Source organism: Musca domestica, unplaced genomic scaffold, assembly GCF_030504385.1.
Source record: "Musca domestica strain aabys unplaced genomic scaffold, Musca_domestica.polishedcontigs.V.1.1 29, whole genome shotgun sequence".
Classification (NCBI taxonomy): domain Eukaryota; kingdom Metazoa; phylum Arthropoda; class Insecta; order Diptera; family Muscidae; genus Musca; species Musca domestica.
In genome coordinates this window covers 803,700-820,497 of record NW_026712296.1, presented here as the reverse complement: position 1 = coordinate 820,497, position 16,798 = coordinate 803,700, and the positions used below count along the sequence as shown (strand labels likewise).

The window sequence follows — 16,798 nt, the reverse complement described above, 5'->3', positions numbered from 1 at the left end:
CGAAACAACTCAGTGATTCTTTACAATTGCTATATCCATCTGCTATAATAATATTTATATCATATTTATGTAGGTCCGATACGAAATTGACAATATTGACCCATTCTTTAAAAACCCACTCCATAGAGGGTGAAGAGGGCTGAGGGTATACATCTGTCGGCAAAGCCGACCGATACTTTTTTACTTGTTTTTTGCAAATTTCGACCATTTGTGGGGGAGGTACCAGAAGGAGTGGTCCGATATTGCCCATCTCCAAACTCGATCTAAGTTTGACAAAAATATTACGATGTACCCAGTTTGAACCAAATCGGATACTCCCTTCGAGAGTTATCGTGCGCACCAGCCACACAGATAGACAGACAGGCGGACGTTCTGAAACGGATTTGGTCCAAAGAGACCTATGGTCTAAAACAGTTATTTCAACTAGGCACGTTTTGAATTATCAAATTGTGTATACCCTCTGTAGCCATATGGCTGAGGGTATAATTAATTAAATAAAATTAATTATTTAATTATTTAATACAATTATTGGGTAATTGAATAGAGATAAAATTCTGAAATTTGATATTTATATTACTGATGGTATCTGCGTTTAATATATGCCTACATGGTACTAAATTTGGTAATGGATGAATGGATAGGACTGGAATCCTCAAATTTGGTATTGTGTTCTCTGTTGGTTTCTAGGAATTTGATGTGGTGGTGGCCGATTTTTATGAAAGTTGATAAAAAGAAAGAAAGACAGAGAAAGAGGAAGATTTTTTGTACCAAAAGTAAGCATTTTTCGATTTTCGTTTATCATTGAATATGAATAAAGTTTCATCGAACTTGTGCAATATTCTGAAATTCGGAATGGCGATTACTGTTGGTCATATACATGTGATGGAATGTGTGTGAGTTAAACTACACTGTCGTTATAAGCTACGACAAACTACGACATTACTACATGTTGTGAACTGCTACTAGACCGAAATCCCCGAAATTTGTGATTTGAATATTAATGCAGATACGTATTTAAATTAATTTCTGCTCGAAATTTCAATTTCTGTGTACAAAATAATAAATCAACAGTTTGAAGTGAACATAGCAGTACTTATTCAATATTAAATTCTGAACTATAAATAGATTAGGTCAATTCCGAAATTGGTATCAGACACTCATTTACTTCCAAAGTAAACACAAGAAACCAAAACTAATCAACATGTTCAAATTTGTAAGTTTCGATATAAAGAATAACTAGACAGGAGACTAATATAAATTTTGTACTTTTGTAGGCCGTTGTTATTTTCTCCATCATTGCCTGCGCTGCTGCCAAGCCAGGTTTGGTTGGTGCTCCTTTGGCCTACACCGCTCCCGCTGCTGTTGTAGCTGCTGCCCCAGCTCCATTTGTCACTGCTACCAGCAGCCAATATGTTGCCCGTAACTACAATGGCATTGCCACCGCTCCAGTTGTTGCTCCTGTTGCCGCCCCTGTTGTAGCCCAAACTTTTGCTGCTCCCCTTGTTGCTAAGACTTTCGCTGCCCCAGTTGCCGCCGCTTACGCTGCCCCAGTTGCCGCTGCCTACTCTGCCCCAGTTGTTGCCAAATACGCCGCTACCTATGCTGCTCCTTTCGCATACTCTGCCCCCTTGACCTATGCTGCTGCTCCAGCTCCAGTTTTGTTGTAAAAACTTTGAGACTTCTTTCGATTTGCCATATGTAGGAAATAAACGACTTATTTAAATCTAGTAAAATAATGTTTTGTTATAAATGTGGATAACTATACATTACTACGGAAAGATTGTTATATTATGATATTGCAAATTCATTTATATTGTTTGTAAGCAATTAGTCAAATTTTGCATTGAATTGTTGTCAGAATATATGCCTATTGTTGTGTGAAATGTTAAGGGGATGAAGTAGACCAACCAACCAAACTAATCCGATTTAGCTATATCTGTCCGCCTATTGTATTCACGCTATCTTCCGATTGAATTAAGATAGAGTGCTAAAATTTTGACATATACGTTTTGGGTTTGAACTTAGATCACCTTCGGCCCACTTTTTCATAGAGTCCTCATATAACGGTATCCTCCTATTTAAAGCATTTCGACTACTTTCGCCACATTTTTCAAGGGAATTATCTGGAATTCGGTTCCTAACCAAAACAGTTAATGAAAGGTCCCCATTGTGGGATATTTCCCATATAATGGTATCGCCCTATATTTAGTATTCTGATGGTATAGACAACAAAATTGTCCGAAATTTTGTCTGAAATTTTGTATTTGAAGTTTCTGATGGATGACTAATTGCCTTACAAAAAACTTTTTAATCTAGTTCTTTATTTTTACTTTGTGTATAAAATGGCAGAGCGAATCAAAAGTGCGGCTCGGCTGACCTTACTACTTTTTTACTTGTTAGTACACATATGTACAATGTACAATTTGTTCAGTTTGACCAACATTGTAATCAAAACTTCATCTAAATCGTAATAAATTTTCGGAATTTCAAGGTTTTATATATTTTTCAAGTTCTCCCTTTTTGGAAAGAATATTGGGGAAATGTTTCTCCTTTTCGCCAAAAAAAAATGTTCAACATATTTCATTTTGAAGTTTGCCGAGGAGAAAATTAGTAAACCCGTTGCACAACTGACCTTAATCCTAGTATTCTGTCCAAAACTATTTCAACGCCTCCATATGTAAACCCTGGAAACCAACAGAAAATGTCAGGATTTCAGGCCTATCTCTTAAACCAATACCAAACTTGGTAACATTTAGTACACATATCCAAAACAATCTCCATCTCACCAAAAGTGAAACACAACTAGTACTTTTTGGAAAATTATAGTACGTATTTCCAAAAACACTATACAGGGTTGCCCATATTCGACGGACCTTTGGGCCCATTCCAATCGACGAGGCTTGTCCGCAGGCAACATTCTTTGCGTCAATTGAATTTTGTACGGGAACAAATGCAAATCAATGCGAATAATCCGTTGTAAAGTGGACCGAGCCATGCCCAACTGCTGAGAACGGCGTTTTTGGGATGTTCTTGGGGATCTCTCAACTCTGGCTCGTACGGCAGCGATATTCTCTGCCGATCGCCTTGGTCGACTTTTATATGGCCCCTTCGGATTAGAATAAGCCTTACCAGTCGAAAATTTTTCGTATAAACGCTTAATGGTGTTCTTAGCTGGCGCACTTCTCACATTTTTTAATGTTTTAAAAGCACGTTGAATTTTCACAATTGACTTCTTGTAAATTTCAACTATTTCAGAGCGTTCGCGTGGCGTGTATTGGTTCATGGTAAAAATCTGCTTGGACTGACGCTTCAAACGCGGTATGTCATTAAGCGATGTGACATCTCTGTCAAAAGTTATGGCGTTGCCAGATGGGTCCGTCGAATATGGGCAACCCTGTACAAATTAGGATTTATGTCGTATATTATTAAACTCTTGTTCCTCCGATTAGAACTTAAAAATGTCACCTACATTTTCCTTGTTCTATCATAATAAAAACTTATTTCCTTGTCATTTATATTAATAAACTCTGTTTTTATAAGATTTAAATAAGTCGTTTATTTCCTACATATGGCAAATCGAAAGAAGTCTCAAAGTTTTTACAACAAAACTGGAGCTGGAGCAGCAGCATAGGTCAAGGGGGCAGAGTATGCGAAAGGAGCAGCATAGGTGGCGGCGTATTTGGCAACAACAGGGGCAGAGTAGGCAGCGGCAACTGGAGCAGCGAAAGTCTTGGCAACAAGGGGAGCAGCGAATGTCTTGGATACAACAGGGGCGGCAACAGGAGCAACAACTGGAGCGGTGGCAATGCCGTTGTAGTTACGGGCAACGTATTGGCTGCTGGTGGCAGTGACAAATGGAGCTGGGGCAGCAGCAACAACAGCAGCGGGAGCGGTGTAGGCCAAAGGAGCACCAACCAAACCAGGCTTGGCAGCAGCGCAGGCAATGATGGCGAAAATAACAACGGCCTGCAAAAGTACAAAATTTATATTAGTCTCCTGTCTATTTATTCTTTATATCGAAACTTACAAATTTGAACATGTTGATTAGTTTTGGTTGCTTGTGTTTACTTTGGAAGTAAATGAGTGTCTGATACCAATCTCGGAATTGACCTAATCTATTTATTGTTGAGAATTTAATATTGTATTAGTACTGCTATATTTGTTTCAAACTGTTAGTTTATTATTTGTTTGTACACAATAACAATCAGTGTCGTACATAGAGTTAAGCATACATTGGAATTTCGAAAATAGGCATCTGCATTAAAATTCAAATCACAAGCTGTGGGATTTTAGATTTAGTTGTAGTAAATTATTGATAGTACCTGTCACAGTTTGTGAAATACAGTATGATTCATATGATTAATTCACAAGTAATTCGCTGTATGTATGACCATCTGTAACTCCATTCCGAATTTCAAAAATCAAACTCCACCAGCGTGTAATACGTTTGGGGGTGAGAGGTCAATAAATGATTACATATTTAATCGGCTTTAGGTGTGAAACAAGTAAATTAAACTACAACTAAACTTAAAATTCCACAGTTTGTGATTCGAATTTTAATGCAGATGCATATTTAAATGAAATTCTGCTCGAAATTCCAACGTATGCTTAACTCTATGTACGATACTGAGTGTTTTTGCTTACAAAGTAATAAATTAACAGTTTGAAATAATATTAAATTCTCAACTATAAAAAGATTAGGTCAATTCCAAAATTGGTATCAGACACTCAATTACTTCCAAAGTAAACACAAGAAACCAAAACTAATCAACATGTTCAAATTTGTAAGTTTCGATATATCGAATAACTAGACAGTAGACTAATATAAAGTTTGTACTTTTGCAGGCCGTTGTTATTTTCGCCGTCATTGCCTGCGCCGCTGCCAAGCCTGGTTTGGTTGGTGCTCCTTTAGCTTACACCGCTCCCGCTGCTGTTGTTGCTGCTGCCCCAGCCCCATTTGTCACTGCCACCAGCAGCCAATATGTTGCCCGTAACTACAATGGCATTGCCACCGCTCCAGTTGTTGCTCCCGTTGCCGCCACTGTTGTAGCCAAGGCTTTCGCTGCTCCCCTTGTTGCCAAGACTTTCGCTGCTCCAGTTGCCGCTGCTTACACTGCCCCTGTTGCCGCTGCCTACTCTGCCCCTGTTGTTGCCAAATACGCCGCCACCTATGCTGCTCCTTTCGCATACTCTGCCCCCTTGACCTATGCTGCTGCTCCAGCTCCAGTTTTGTTGTAAAAACTTTGAAACTTATTTCGATTTGAGATACGTAGGAAATAAACGACTTATTTAAATCTTTTAAAAACAAAGTTTATTAATATAAATAACAAGGAAACGATATTTTATTATGATAGAATAGGAAAAATGTAAATGACATTTTTAAGTTCCCATCGGAGGAACAATAAACCTCCATCAAGAGTTTAGTACTTCTACTTTGAACAGAATAGTATTTAACTGTGATACCTGAACTGAGTGATCCCCTCCTCAGCCTCCAGAATAACCGGATAGCATTACGACCTTAAATTCTTCATATCTCTCATATACTCAAAGAGAATTTAAAATTCAAGGAGCAAAAGCTTCTTTACTTGGAGTTTGACATGCATCAACAAAACAGTATATTGAGTTTGTGAAACATTTTAGTACTGCAAACCAACATGCCCAACGATAAGACAAAAATCTAGAAAAGTTGTATGGGGGTCGGTCTTGGTGCGTAGGCGTGTGAAAAGACTGGGCTTTGGAATTTGTTCTAAAAGTGTACGAGAAGAACTGAAAATGTATTACTTTGTATTGGTCAAACAGAATGAAATAGAATTGAAATATGTAGTACAGGAAAGATGTACCAAAGGGTTTTTATATATTCGAACTTTAAAGTTACGAAAAGTTCTAAAATGGTACTAAACTTCTAAAATTATACCACTTGGTATTATAGATAGGGCTTAAAGAGTGAACGGATAGGGTTAGAATTTCGAAGTGTTGGTATTGAAATCCCTGTTGTTGGTTTAGGTTTGAGTATTAATATAATTAATTAATATTATCGTACTATGTTTGGAACAGTTTGATTTAGACGATTGGCAAACGGATGAAATTGAAATTTTGATTTTTGATTGAAATTGTATTGGTTGTAGGCTTGTGATAAAGATCTGGTTTTGGATATGTGTACTACAAGTTCACGAAAAGTACTAGATAGTACTATATAAAACAATTCGATATTGGGTGAACAGATAGTACTTGAAATCTTAAATTTGGTATTAGGGTCGCTGTTCATGTGTAGCCTGAACAAATTGAGGTGGTTCTGGAAATGTGTACAATAATTGTACGAAATGTACTAATTGGTACTATATTTGGTATTGGGTGAAGGAATAGAACTTAAATTCCTGAAATCCTTAAACTAGATTACTAATTGTATCTGTGATTGAGATTTAGCTGAAGTTTCGATATGCCTCCTTTATTTATATGAAAAGTACTAAATGGTTCTACATTTGGTATTCGTAGGGGGTTATGGCTGGAATCCTCAAATTTGATGTTGAGGTCTTTGTTGGTAAGGTCTGGTGGTTTTGGAAATACGTACTATAATTGTCCAAAAAGTACTAATTGTGGATCGCTGTTGGCGAGATGTAGATTGTTTTGGATATGCGAACTAAATGTTATTAAATTTGGTATTGGTTTAAATAATAGGGCTGAAATCCTGAAATTTTCTGTTTGTTTCTGGGAGTATACATATGGAGACGTTGAAATAGTTTTGGACATAATAATTGGATGTGGGTCCATTTTGCAATGTGTTTACCAATTTTCTCCTCGGTAAACTATAAAACGAAAGAAGTTGAAGACTTTTAGAAGGAAAGCATTTTCCTATTATTCTTCCCGAAAAAAGGAAAACCCAAATAATGTAAAAAACCTTGAAAGTCCGAAAATTTAGCACGATTTAGATATAATGAAGTTTTGATTAAAAATGTTTGTCAAACTGAACAAATTGTTCATTTAAAGTACTGACAAGTAATACAGTAGTAAGTTCAGCCGGGCCGAACTTTTGATTCGTTCGACCATGATATATACAAAGTCAACATGAAGACATACCTCAAAAAATTTTTTGGAAGTCAATTAGTCACTAATCAGAAATTTCAAATACAAAACTTTCTTGGGGGAAGCCATCAGAATACCAAATAAAGATATCCCACAACGTGGCCCTGTTAAGTTGGAGGATAGATCATTTCAAAAATGTTCATATGGCTCGTCTAAATGTAACATGTCTTTTGCCTGCACAAATACAGGAATAAACGGATGGACTCAGAAGACATTCAAAACGAGCTATATGATTCCTTTTTGATTGTTACCAACAAATGTATGAAAATATACTACTATTCTCCAACTTCCTGTAGGCCATGGCGGTTTTTTGGTCATAACTCCCATAATGAAAAATTGGTTATAATTTCCAGAAATTAGAGGACATGCAAAACGATTGCGGACACAAAAATACCAATTAGGTATTTTTAACCTGATTATGGCAAGTATTTTCACGGTTATTCGACCCGGTAGACTAATCCTGGTTTTATTCGGTTCTAAAAAATTGATATGTACAAAACCATTTGTACATATATCATTTGAAAGCGTATGTAAATACCTATCAAACAAGTGAGTTGTTTGAACCGGTTCCAGATCAATTTACAGCATAATTAGTAACTTTGAACCAGAACGTCTTTTAAAAAATCCCAAAAAATTGACCCCATTATGGGTTATTAAAATGGTGTTGAATGCTGTACTGATATCTCTTGTGGTTTCAAAGATATTAGTGATAAAAATCATGACATTGAGATTTGTTTCACTTATTTGTATCTAACCTTTATAGCTTTTTTTATGCAGCCGCAATTCGGCCGGGACTTGAGATTTTCTCCTCTGGGGTAAGTCCAACATCGGCTACGCTATCCATCGTTTTTCTACAAGATATATCAACACATAAAGTTTTGTAAGACCAGATAAAAACCGGATTTTGTACCCGAACTTTCGAGGCGAATAACCAGGTGCCCGGGTATTTCCCCCACGAAAAAATTGATTTACCGTAATCAGGTAAAAAATACCTACCTATGATAAACATTTCGGGCCAATCCGAGCATAACCTCTAAACTGAACTTAAGCCTTGTTTTCTTACTGGGGAATATCGTCGAAATTTTTTCTGGCATAATCGCCACAGTAAGCGACCATACTCCTCATGGGGATATGTACAGTTTTTATTTTTTTAAATACCCGGACATAATCCCCATAATTGCAATGGGAACTATGTCCAGGCACCAAACCCACCACCTCTACATTACTAATAGATTCAAAACCAAATGTTCGTAGTTTTAAAATTAACCTTTTTTATAATTACTAAAAACTGAATAGCCCTGGCATAGAGCATGTGTGTCCGGCCATATAATTGGAATCGACAAGAAAACAGTAAATTAAGCCAATTAAGAAGAGCTCTTGATGTAGGTTCGAAATTTTGAACAACCCTTAATGTTCGTAACCAGGGTCTACTGCTTAGTTTCAAATCAAGTCATAGGATTTTAAGTAGAACAAACTCTTTTCTAACTTATATGTTGAATTCTATTAGAAAAAGTCTCGCTTTCCAATTCGTGTGACATATCCTGGTAAAAATAATGTTTTAATGGGTAGATTTCTAAGCAGTTGTGACTGGCCAAAATTTGTTAGGAATCTCATTGACTGATGATTTTTTTTTGTGCTATGTACAGTCAAACGGTTAAGTCGGTGTAAGAACAAAGCGGGTAAATAAAATTAAACAATCATGATTTAAATGGTGTTATAAGTGATTTATTTCCTTAATCGTTACTAAGGCAGACTCGAAAGTTTTTACAACAAAACTGGAGCTGGAGCAGCAGCATAGGTCAAAGAAGCAGAGTAGGCGAAAGGAGCAGCATAGGTGGCAGCGTATTTGGCAACAACAGGGGCGGAGTAGGCAGCAGCAACGGGAGCAGTATAAGCGGCGGCTACTGGAGCGGCGAAAGTCTTGGCTACTACAGGAGCGGCAACGGGAGCAACAACTGGAGCGGTGGCAATCCCATTGTAGTTACGGGCAACATATTGGCTGCTGGTGGCAGTGACAAATGGAGCTGGGGCGGCAGCAACAACAGCAGCGGGGGCGGTGTAAGCCAAAGGAGCACCAATTAAACCGGGCTTGGCAGCGGCGCAAGCAATGATGGCGAAAATTACAACGACCTACAAAATTCAAGGAGATATGTTAGAAATTTTAACAAGGACTATTTAGCAAATCTTAAAACTTACAAATTTGAACATGTTGCTAGATTTTGGATTGTTGTCAATGCTGTGAGAACACAAGAATATCTGATGCCATATTTGGAAATTAGCTAAGCTTTTATACTGAAGAAATGTTGGCGGCATGAATGCCGTTATTAGCAAATTGTTTTACTTTTTATTCTGCTGTGTGTGCATTGACCAATCATGACGTTCATATAAAATACGTTTAATACAGTTTGATATTTTCGTACTTGAAGCTTTAAATTCATATCACACAATTTGTGGTATACAGTATATACGCTATTGAAAACGTATATGTCTTCTTAGTTGGTAGACTGTAATTCGGATTTAAATGTTGCATTCGAATAGGCGTTATGTCGAGAAAAACTCGGAGCAATATTTAAAATTTTAAATTGTATTTTTTATAATTACATATACCCTATGTAATACCTAGTAGTATAACCTATGCCATACCAAACCCTTTATCAGAGCATTGTCTGTATAGGTCCACGTTATGTAAAGCCCCTATACAAAGGTTAAATGATATATTCGATATTGTGAACATTAAAAGGGAGAATGCAAAACTTAATTATTTAAGGTATGTGTTGAAAAAGTATAAGTTCGAAACTCCGGCAAAAAGTTGTTAGGAATCGCATTGTCAAATGAGTTGTTTAGTATCTGCAATAAAATTCATTTCGGTCGGTAACGAATAACGAAACGGTATTTTGAGATTTTATAATTATTTTACAAGCCCCCAATTTATGAATTCTCTCATGTAGAAGTCATTCGGAATGTGTGCATGTGTAGTTACATGTGCCATCTCTTACTAAATATTGGTAGATTTGGAGAACGGCTGTGGCGTAACACTAACATTAAATAAAGGATCTATGTATCAATTTGAAAAGATTTAAATTAAGTTTACAGATTTGTTTCTAGAATGTATAAAAGGAGAGGTACTTATATTTGTAATATTAAGTAGGCAGAACTATTTAGGGGTATTATAGCTATCTCCTAACTTTATGCATATTTGGCATACTAAATGGTGTCAATAATATCATTGTTATCGGTTGAGTGTTATATCTTTAATGTAGGTTAGATTAGGTTGAAAAGAGGAAAACGCCACATTTCCCGGTGGACATACACCTAAGCCAGTATAGGCCTGAAGTGCTCTCTAGACTAAAGTTATTGAATGAAGACAGGCAGTTTACAGTTTATTATATCAGCAATTCAGTTTCCTTAACAAAATTCCTTAACTGTTTTATTTCCTTTACCATGATCGGATTAAAGTCTGGTATGGAGTCGTTCCTTTCTTACCTAATAATAAAAGCTTCTTCACTTTCACCTTATTGGGGTCTCTTCACACGATTTTTGTGGTTTTCCCTACGTCTTCATTGTTCTACACCTTGAAAAGGTAGTAAATATTCGTCTAAGACCCCATAAAGTATATATATTCATAATCAGCATAAAATTTTAAGTCGACTTAACGTTGTCCGCCTGCCTGTTCGTCTGTCTGCTTAAATCACGATACAGCTCACATTATTTGACGTAGAGCTTAACAATTTTTGCAGAACAATTTGAATTGTATCTAGAAGGGATGGTATTGCAAATGAGATACATCGGTCCACGTTTTGGTATAGCCGTCATATAACTGTACCTCCCGATATTCGATATTTTGATGATTTTCGCTACATTTTTATAACGGATTTGCCTAAAATTTGTTTTTGTAGGTCATAATGGGCTGTAGTTCCTGTTTCTCAACATTGTATGTATAGGTCCACGTTTTTGTATAGTCCTCATACAACGGTACCTCCCGATATTCGGTATTTTGACGATTTTTGCCACTTGTTTCCATGGATTTTTCTAAAAATTTGGTAATTAAAAGTCATTATGGGTTCTAGCTCCGGCGGTAAAACATTGAACATTTAGTTCCACGTTTTTCGATAGCGCACATAAAAAGATACCCACCGAAATTCAGAATTCTGATAATCCTAGTCACATTTACCCACGAAAATTTTTCAAATTTGGTATTAAAGAAGATTTGGTAAGTCACAATCCTAGAGATATATAATTGTCTATGGCGGTTCCCGTTTTGGTATTACCCCCATATAACGACCTCACCCACTTTATGGTTTTTTGAATAGTTTTACAGATTTATCCAAACGGTCTTACTGGTATTTGTATATGATACATTTTTGTTTAAAATTTGTTTCTTTACCCAAAGGTGGAATGTATTAAAAGTTTAGCTCGGCAGAACTTAGTATTTCTTTTTTACTCTTATTTTGTTAACTATAGATGTGGCGCATTTGGGGATTTGGATTTTTTAAGTCTACTGTTGCTAATTTCCTGCCTCTTTTGCAAGTTACTCTGCATGACCTGGTACAAATATAATGTGTAATGAACCGTGTAGGGACTAGTTGTTGATTGAATTCATACATTCCAATTCAGTTTCTGATTTTACTGTTTTGGATGATATAGCTTCTATTTATACCCTACAACACTCTGTGTTGGGGGTATTATAAGTTTGATTGGGCCAGAAATTATGTAACACCTCGAAATATTGGTTTCCCATATAGGAAAGTATATATGGATCTTCCTAGCTCGCCGAGCTGAGTCGATCTAGCTATGTATGTCCGGCCGTCCGTCTGTCCGTCTGTCCATGTTAATTTGTAATCACGCTACAGGTCGCAATTATGGCCCGATCCTTACGAAATTTTGCACGAAGGTGGAGTTAGGGTCAGAATAGAAGCCTATTTCTTTTGGAGATGATCCCCAAATGTTTAGGGGTTGAAATGGACCAAATACTGAAAAAATGTCGGATTTTGCAGTAGCTATATAGGTCGCAATTATAGACCAATCGACGCGGAATTTCGCATGTACCTAGAGTTTAGGGGAAGAAGCCTACCAATTTGGGTGGTCATCGGATAATATTTAGCGGGTAAAATAGACCATATCTTTTGTGTTGAAAAAATTCAACATTTTTCATTAAACCGCGAATACTTTAAATCCCGGCGAAATCACAAAGCCATGACAAGGTTACTTCTGATCTTTACATTGATGTTAACATCCTTTAAATCGGATATATAGCAAAATATGTGCGATATATATGTCTATCAAAGAAGATATGCTTGAAAGATCTCTTATATGTCGAGAACGACTGAACTTATTTCGACAGTTCTCATTAATTCAGAATGGCCTCTCGGCAGGAAAGAAAAAACGTCTAAAAAAATCGCATAAAAATATCTCTCTAAAGATGAAAATATTGATTTTGTAATATTTTCTCATATTTTTTCAATTTTGTCATATTTTTGGCATATTTTCATTTTGAATTAAACATTTGGTAATATTTCTACAGCTAACAAAACTAAGTAGTTAGGATATCAGGATATCATATACAGATCGCATTTATGGCCCGATCCTTACGAAATTTTGCATGGGCATAAGATGAGGGTCAGAATAGAAGCCTACTCTTTTTGAAGATAATCGCCATATATTTAGGGGTTGAAATGAACAAAAAAACTGAAAAATTGCAAGTCGTAATTATCGCCCGATCCACACGCGCATTTGAATGGAGGTTAACGGACATTGCAAAAGCCAAATAGTTTTGGATGGCCATCCAAAAATATTCAATGTGTGAAGGAGTTTGCCAACTTTTGTAGACAAAATACGAAAATGTCCATTCCTGTGACTCTTTGGAGAATTCACAAAATACAGGAAAGACGCACTTCTGACTATTTCGTTAAGGCTGATTTCGTTGAAGGATATAGTCAAATGTCTGTATCTCACATAGATGCGTTTCAGTCAAAAACCAATAATAAATGTTAATCTTTTGCCACTTCTGAGAGATTATGGGTCTCTGGGAAATATTGGTTCCAGATCTAGGAAGACCATTTACGTGCAACATCTACCAATAAATTGGAAATGAGCAAATTAGTTTAAGTTGCTATTATTCGAAAATTAGAGAACGAAACCTGATGGTTTTCTTTTATTATTTGTCACAATATCTTGTTGAATTCTGTTGAGTATTTCGCCTATATAAACTGTATGGTTTATTATAGTGTTGTAGGGTATTCAACGGTCGGCCCCGCTCGACTGTAGCCTTTACTTACTTGTTTTGATATAAAATCGATAAAAGAGCTGTAACTATTACGACCGATTTGAACCAGTATGGACAGAGTTTTTCGAAGCCAATATGTTCTTTTCAATTGTTCCAAGTGACATAGATTACGCATTACTTACATTAAAACGGGGGGGAATTACATGTGGTAGCTATATATTAATTTCCCCTATGATTTCCACCAAAAATTAATTAGCTACGTAGCTGGAAAAAATAATGTATTAATCTCGATGTATTATCTCGATAATTGTCTTTTGCAGATTTTTTAAACCATATTCCAGTTTAAAGTTTTACATTAGCGACTATGCATCATCTTCAAACTTCGAACACCTACACGTTTCGATACTCTTTACCACAAACTATGTGCTATGAATTTTAATATTCCAGCAAACATACGAAATAATCACACTGTATTAAATGTATTTTATATGAACGCCAAGAATCGTCAATGCACACACAATGCTTGATAAAATTAAATCAATTTACACATAACGGTATTCATTCCGTCCACACTTCTTTAGTATAAAAGCTTAGCTGATTTCCAAATATAGCATCAGATATTCTAAAGTTCTCAAAGTATTGACAACAATCCAAACCCATCAACATGTTCAAATTTGTAAGTTTTAAGATTTTGCATAGCGTATTGTTCAAATTACTAAAATATTTCCTCCAAACTTTGTAGGTCGTTGTTATTTTCGCCATCATTGCCTGCGCCGCCGCCAAGCCTGGCTTGATTGGTGCTCCTTTGGCTTATACCGCTCCAGCTGCTGTTGTTGCTGCTGCCCCTGCACCATTTGTCACTGCCACCAGCAGCCAATATGTTGCCCGTAACTACAATGGCATTGCCACCGCTCCAGTTGTTGCTCCCGTTGCCGCCCCTGTTGTAGCCAAGACTTTCGCTGCTCCCCTTGTTGCTAAGACTTTCGCTGCTCCAGTAGCCGCCGCTTACACTGCCCCCGTTGCTGCTGCCTACACCGCCCCTGTTGTTGCCAAATACGCCGCCACCTATGCTGCACCTTTCGCCTACTCTGCTCCCTTGACCTATGCTGCTGCCCCAGCTCCAGTTTTGTTGTAAAAACTTTCGAGTCTGACCTAGTAACGATAAAAAAATAAACTTCTCATAATATAATTTAAAACATTATTGTTTTATTTGAATTTTGCTTAGGCAACATACAGTTCTTAGATAATAGTTCCGCCATTTCATCGCCGGTATTCCTACTAACCTATTAATTTTACCAGGGCATGTCATATAAATTCAGAAGCTATATTGTTACTACGAGATTTAAACGGATAAGTTAAAGATGTCTTTTTTTATGCCCTACAAGACTATGTGTTGGGGGTATTATAAGTTTGGTTGGGCCAAAAATTATGTAACACCTCGAAATATTGGTTTCCCACATAGGAAAGTATGTATGGATCATCCTATCTCGCCGAGCTGAGTCGATCTAGCTATGTATATCCTATGCCCATGTTAGTTTGTAATCATGCCCATGTTAGTTTGTAATCACTCTACAGGTCGCAATTATGGCCCAATCTTCACAAAATTGCTTTTGGATCGCATAATATTTAGGGGTTGAAATGGACCAAAAATTTAAAATTTCCTGAATTTTTAGTTGCTCTACAGGTTGCAATTATAACCCGATCGAAGAGGCAGTTAGTATGTGGCTAGAGCTTAGGGCTGGGCAGAAGCCTTCCAATTTTGATGGTCATCGGGTAATATTTAGTGGGTGAAAAAGACCATAACATTTGTGTAAAATAAAAGTCGAATTTTACATTAAACCGCGAATATTTTTAATCCCGGCGAAATCACAAATAGACGATCAGGTCAATTAAACTGTATATATATATGAGGGAAAGGGACGTTAGGTATAATGTTCATATCTCAACAATGGCTGGATATGACAAATTTTGTCAATTCAGAATGCCCTCTTGGCATAAAAGAATAAGAACTAAAAAAATAGATAGATTTTGTAGTATTTTGTGACATGTTTTTATATTTTACATATTGGATTTTTATACCCTACACCACTTAGTGGTAAGGGTATTATGTCTTTTTATGCCCTACACCACTTAGTGGTAAGGGTATTATGTCTTTATGCATTTGTTTGTAACATGGAGAAGGAAGCGAGATAGACCCATAGTTACTTTTGAGGATCTCCATAGAATCACTTTCTGAGTTGATTTAAGCATGTCAGTCCGTCCGTCTGTCCATGTATTCTTGTGAACAAAATGCAGGTCGCATTTATTATCCGATTGAGATGAAATTTTCCAAACAACATTTGTCTGGCTCAAGGATGAACCCTATTGAAATTGGAGATAATCCGTAAAAATTTAGATATAGCTCACATATATATTTCCGTCCGATTTGCCTTTTATTGTACACCAAACGTGTAATATAAGCCCGAATAGTATGGGATTTCGCACATACAACTAAATTAGGCCTGAAAATAAGTATGCCAAATTTGATCGAAATCGGTTCAGATATAGCTATAGCTCCCATATATATTGTTCATCCTATTTGTTATTTTTTGTCTCCGCAGCCGTAATATGCACTCTGTAACAACAATATTTGTGGAAGTATATCAAATACAGCTCAGAAATACCTTTGCTAAATTTTATCGAAATCGGTTCAGAGTTGGATATAGCTCCCATATATAACTTCGTTCGATTTATTTTTATTGTGCACCAAACGTCTAACATTTCCCCAAATGGGATGGAATTTGGTACATATGGCCCAATTGAGTCTAGAAGGTAGTATGCCAAATTTGGTTCAGATATAGCTATAGCTGCCATATATATTGTTCATCCTATTTGTTGGTTTTATAACCCACAGCCGTAATATGCACTCGGTAACAACGATATTCAGGGAAATATATCAAATACAGCTCGGAAATACCTTTGCTAAATTTTATCGAGACCGGTTCAGATTTGGATATAGCTCCCATATATATCTTTATCTGATTTTAAATTAATTTTGCACCAATTCCGAATTTAAAAGATACAAATGCTTCGGCATATTTAGTCCTTTGAATTTTAAATTATAATTATAATCATAGGGTGTATGATTGAATTCTCCGATAAAAACTTTTAATTGTTATGTGTACCTCAACTAAATTAGCAAAGTGGTGTAGGGTATCATAAAATCGGCCCCGCCCGACTTCAGGACTTTCTTTACAGGGTTTTTTACTTGTTAATACTTTTATCTGTCATAACATGGAAACATGTCAGCGATATGTTCGATTTTCTTTAATTTTGCCCATACGAAAACTTTTAACTGTATCAGATGGAGTGTGAAAATGGAATACTTCGGTCACGCACATTTTAATATTTTCTAAAAATTATCAAGTATCACTCTCAAGTGAAGGATGTAACCTACATAGTCCAATCCTGACACGTCTCAATATTTACATCATATTTACTTAGGTCCGATACGAA

The 16,798-nt window shown here is 36.5% G+C and overlaps 4 protein-coding genes across 5 annotated transcripts; 3 read left to right on the top strand and 1 right to left on the bottom strand.

The window, feature by feature from the left end:
- Window positions 1-1,201: 1,201 nt before the first annotated feature.
- Window positions 1,202-1,717, top strand: LOC101887743 (larval cuticle protein F1-like). Its single transcript, XM_005184563.3, has 2 exons — window positions 1,202-1,213; window positions 1,275-1,717. The coding sequence occupies exons 1-2, from the start codon at window positions 1,202-1,204 to the stop codon at window positions 1,665-1,667; spliced, it is 405 nt and encodes a 134-aa protein (XP_005184620.1). The 3' UTR covers window positions 1,668-1,717.
- Window positions 1,718-3,518: 1,801 nt separating this feature from the next.
- LOC101887579 (cuticle protein-like) lies at window positions 3,519-9,288 on the bottom strand. 2 transcript variants are annotated; one of them, XM_059124431.1, is made up of 3 exons: window positions 9,277-9,288; window positions 9,124-9,210; window positions 3,519-3,924 (listed from the first exon to the last, which is right to left on the bottom strand). In XM_059124431.1, the coding sequence occupies exons 1-3, from the start codon at window positions 9,286-9,288 to the stop codon at window positions 3,598-3,600; spliced, it is 426 nt and encodes a 141-aa protein (XP_058980414.1). In that variant the 3' UTR covers window positions 3,519-3,597. The 2 variants fall into 2 exon arrangements, with proteins under 2 accessions (XP_058980414.1, XP_005184619.1); XM_005184562.4 differs by lacking the exons at window positions 9,124-9,210; window positions 9,277-9,288 and adding an exon at window positions 4,028-4,039 and having other exon boundaries at window positions 3,519-3,966.
- LOC101887403 (larval cuticle protein F1) lies at window positions 4,773-5,238 on the top strand. Its single transcript, XM_020037113.2, has 2 exons — window positions 4,773-4,784; window positions 4,846-5,238. The coding sequence occupies exons 1-2, from the start codon at window positions 4,773-4,775 to the stop codon at window positions 5,236-5,238; spliced, it is 405 nt and encodes a 134-aa protein (XP_019892672.2).
- A 4,642-nt stretch (window positions 9,289-13,930) lies between the features above and the next one.
- Window positions 13,931-14,466, top strand: LOC101901698 (cuticle protein-like). Its single transcript, XM_005184559.3, has 2 exons — window positions 13,931-13,979; window positions 14,046-14,466. The coding sequence occupies exons 1-2, from the start codon at window positions 13,968-13,970 to the stop codon at window positions 14,436-14,438; spliced, it is 405 nt and encodes a 134-aa protein (XP_005184616.1). The 5' UTR covers window positions 13,931-13,967; the 3' UTR covers window positions 14,439-14,466.
- Window positions 14,467-16,798: the final 2,332 nt, after the last annotated feature.

Excerpts from the sequence above, each read along its gene's own strand:
- LOC101887579 (XM_059124431.1), bottom strand. Across the intron at positions 3,925-9,123 it reads CTTACACCGCCCCCGCTGCT|CCTGGTTTGGTTGGTGCTCC; the intron begins GTTGTTGCTGCC and ends GCTGCTGCCAAG.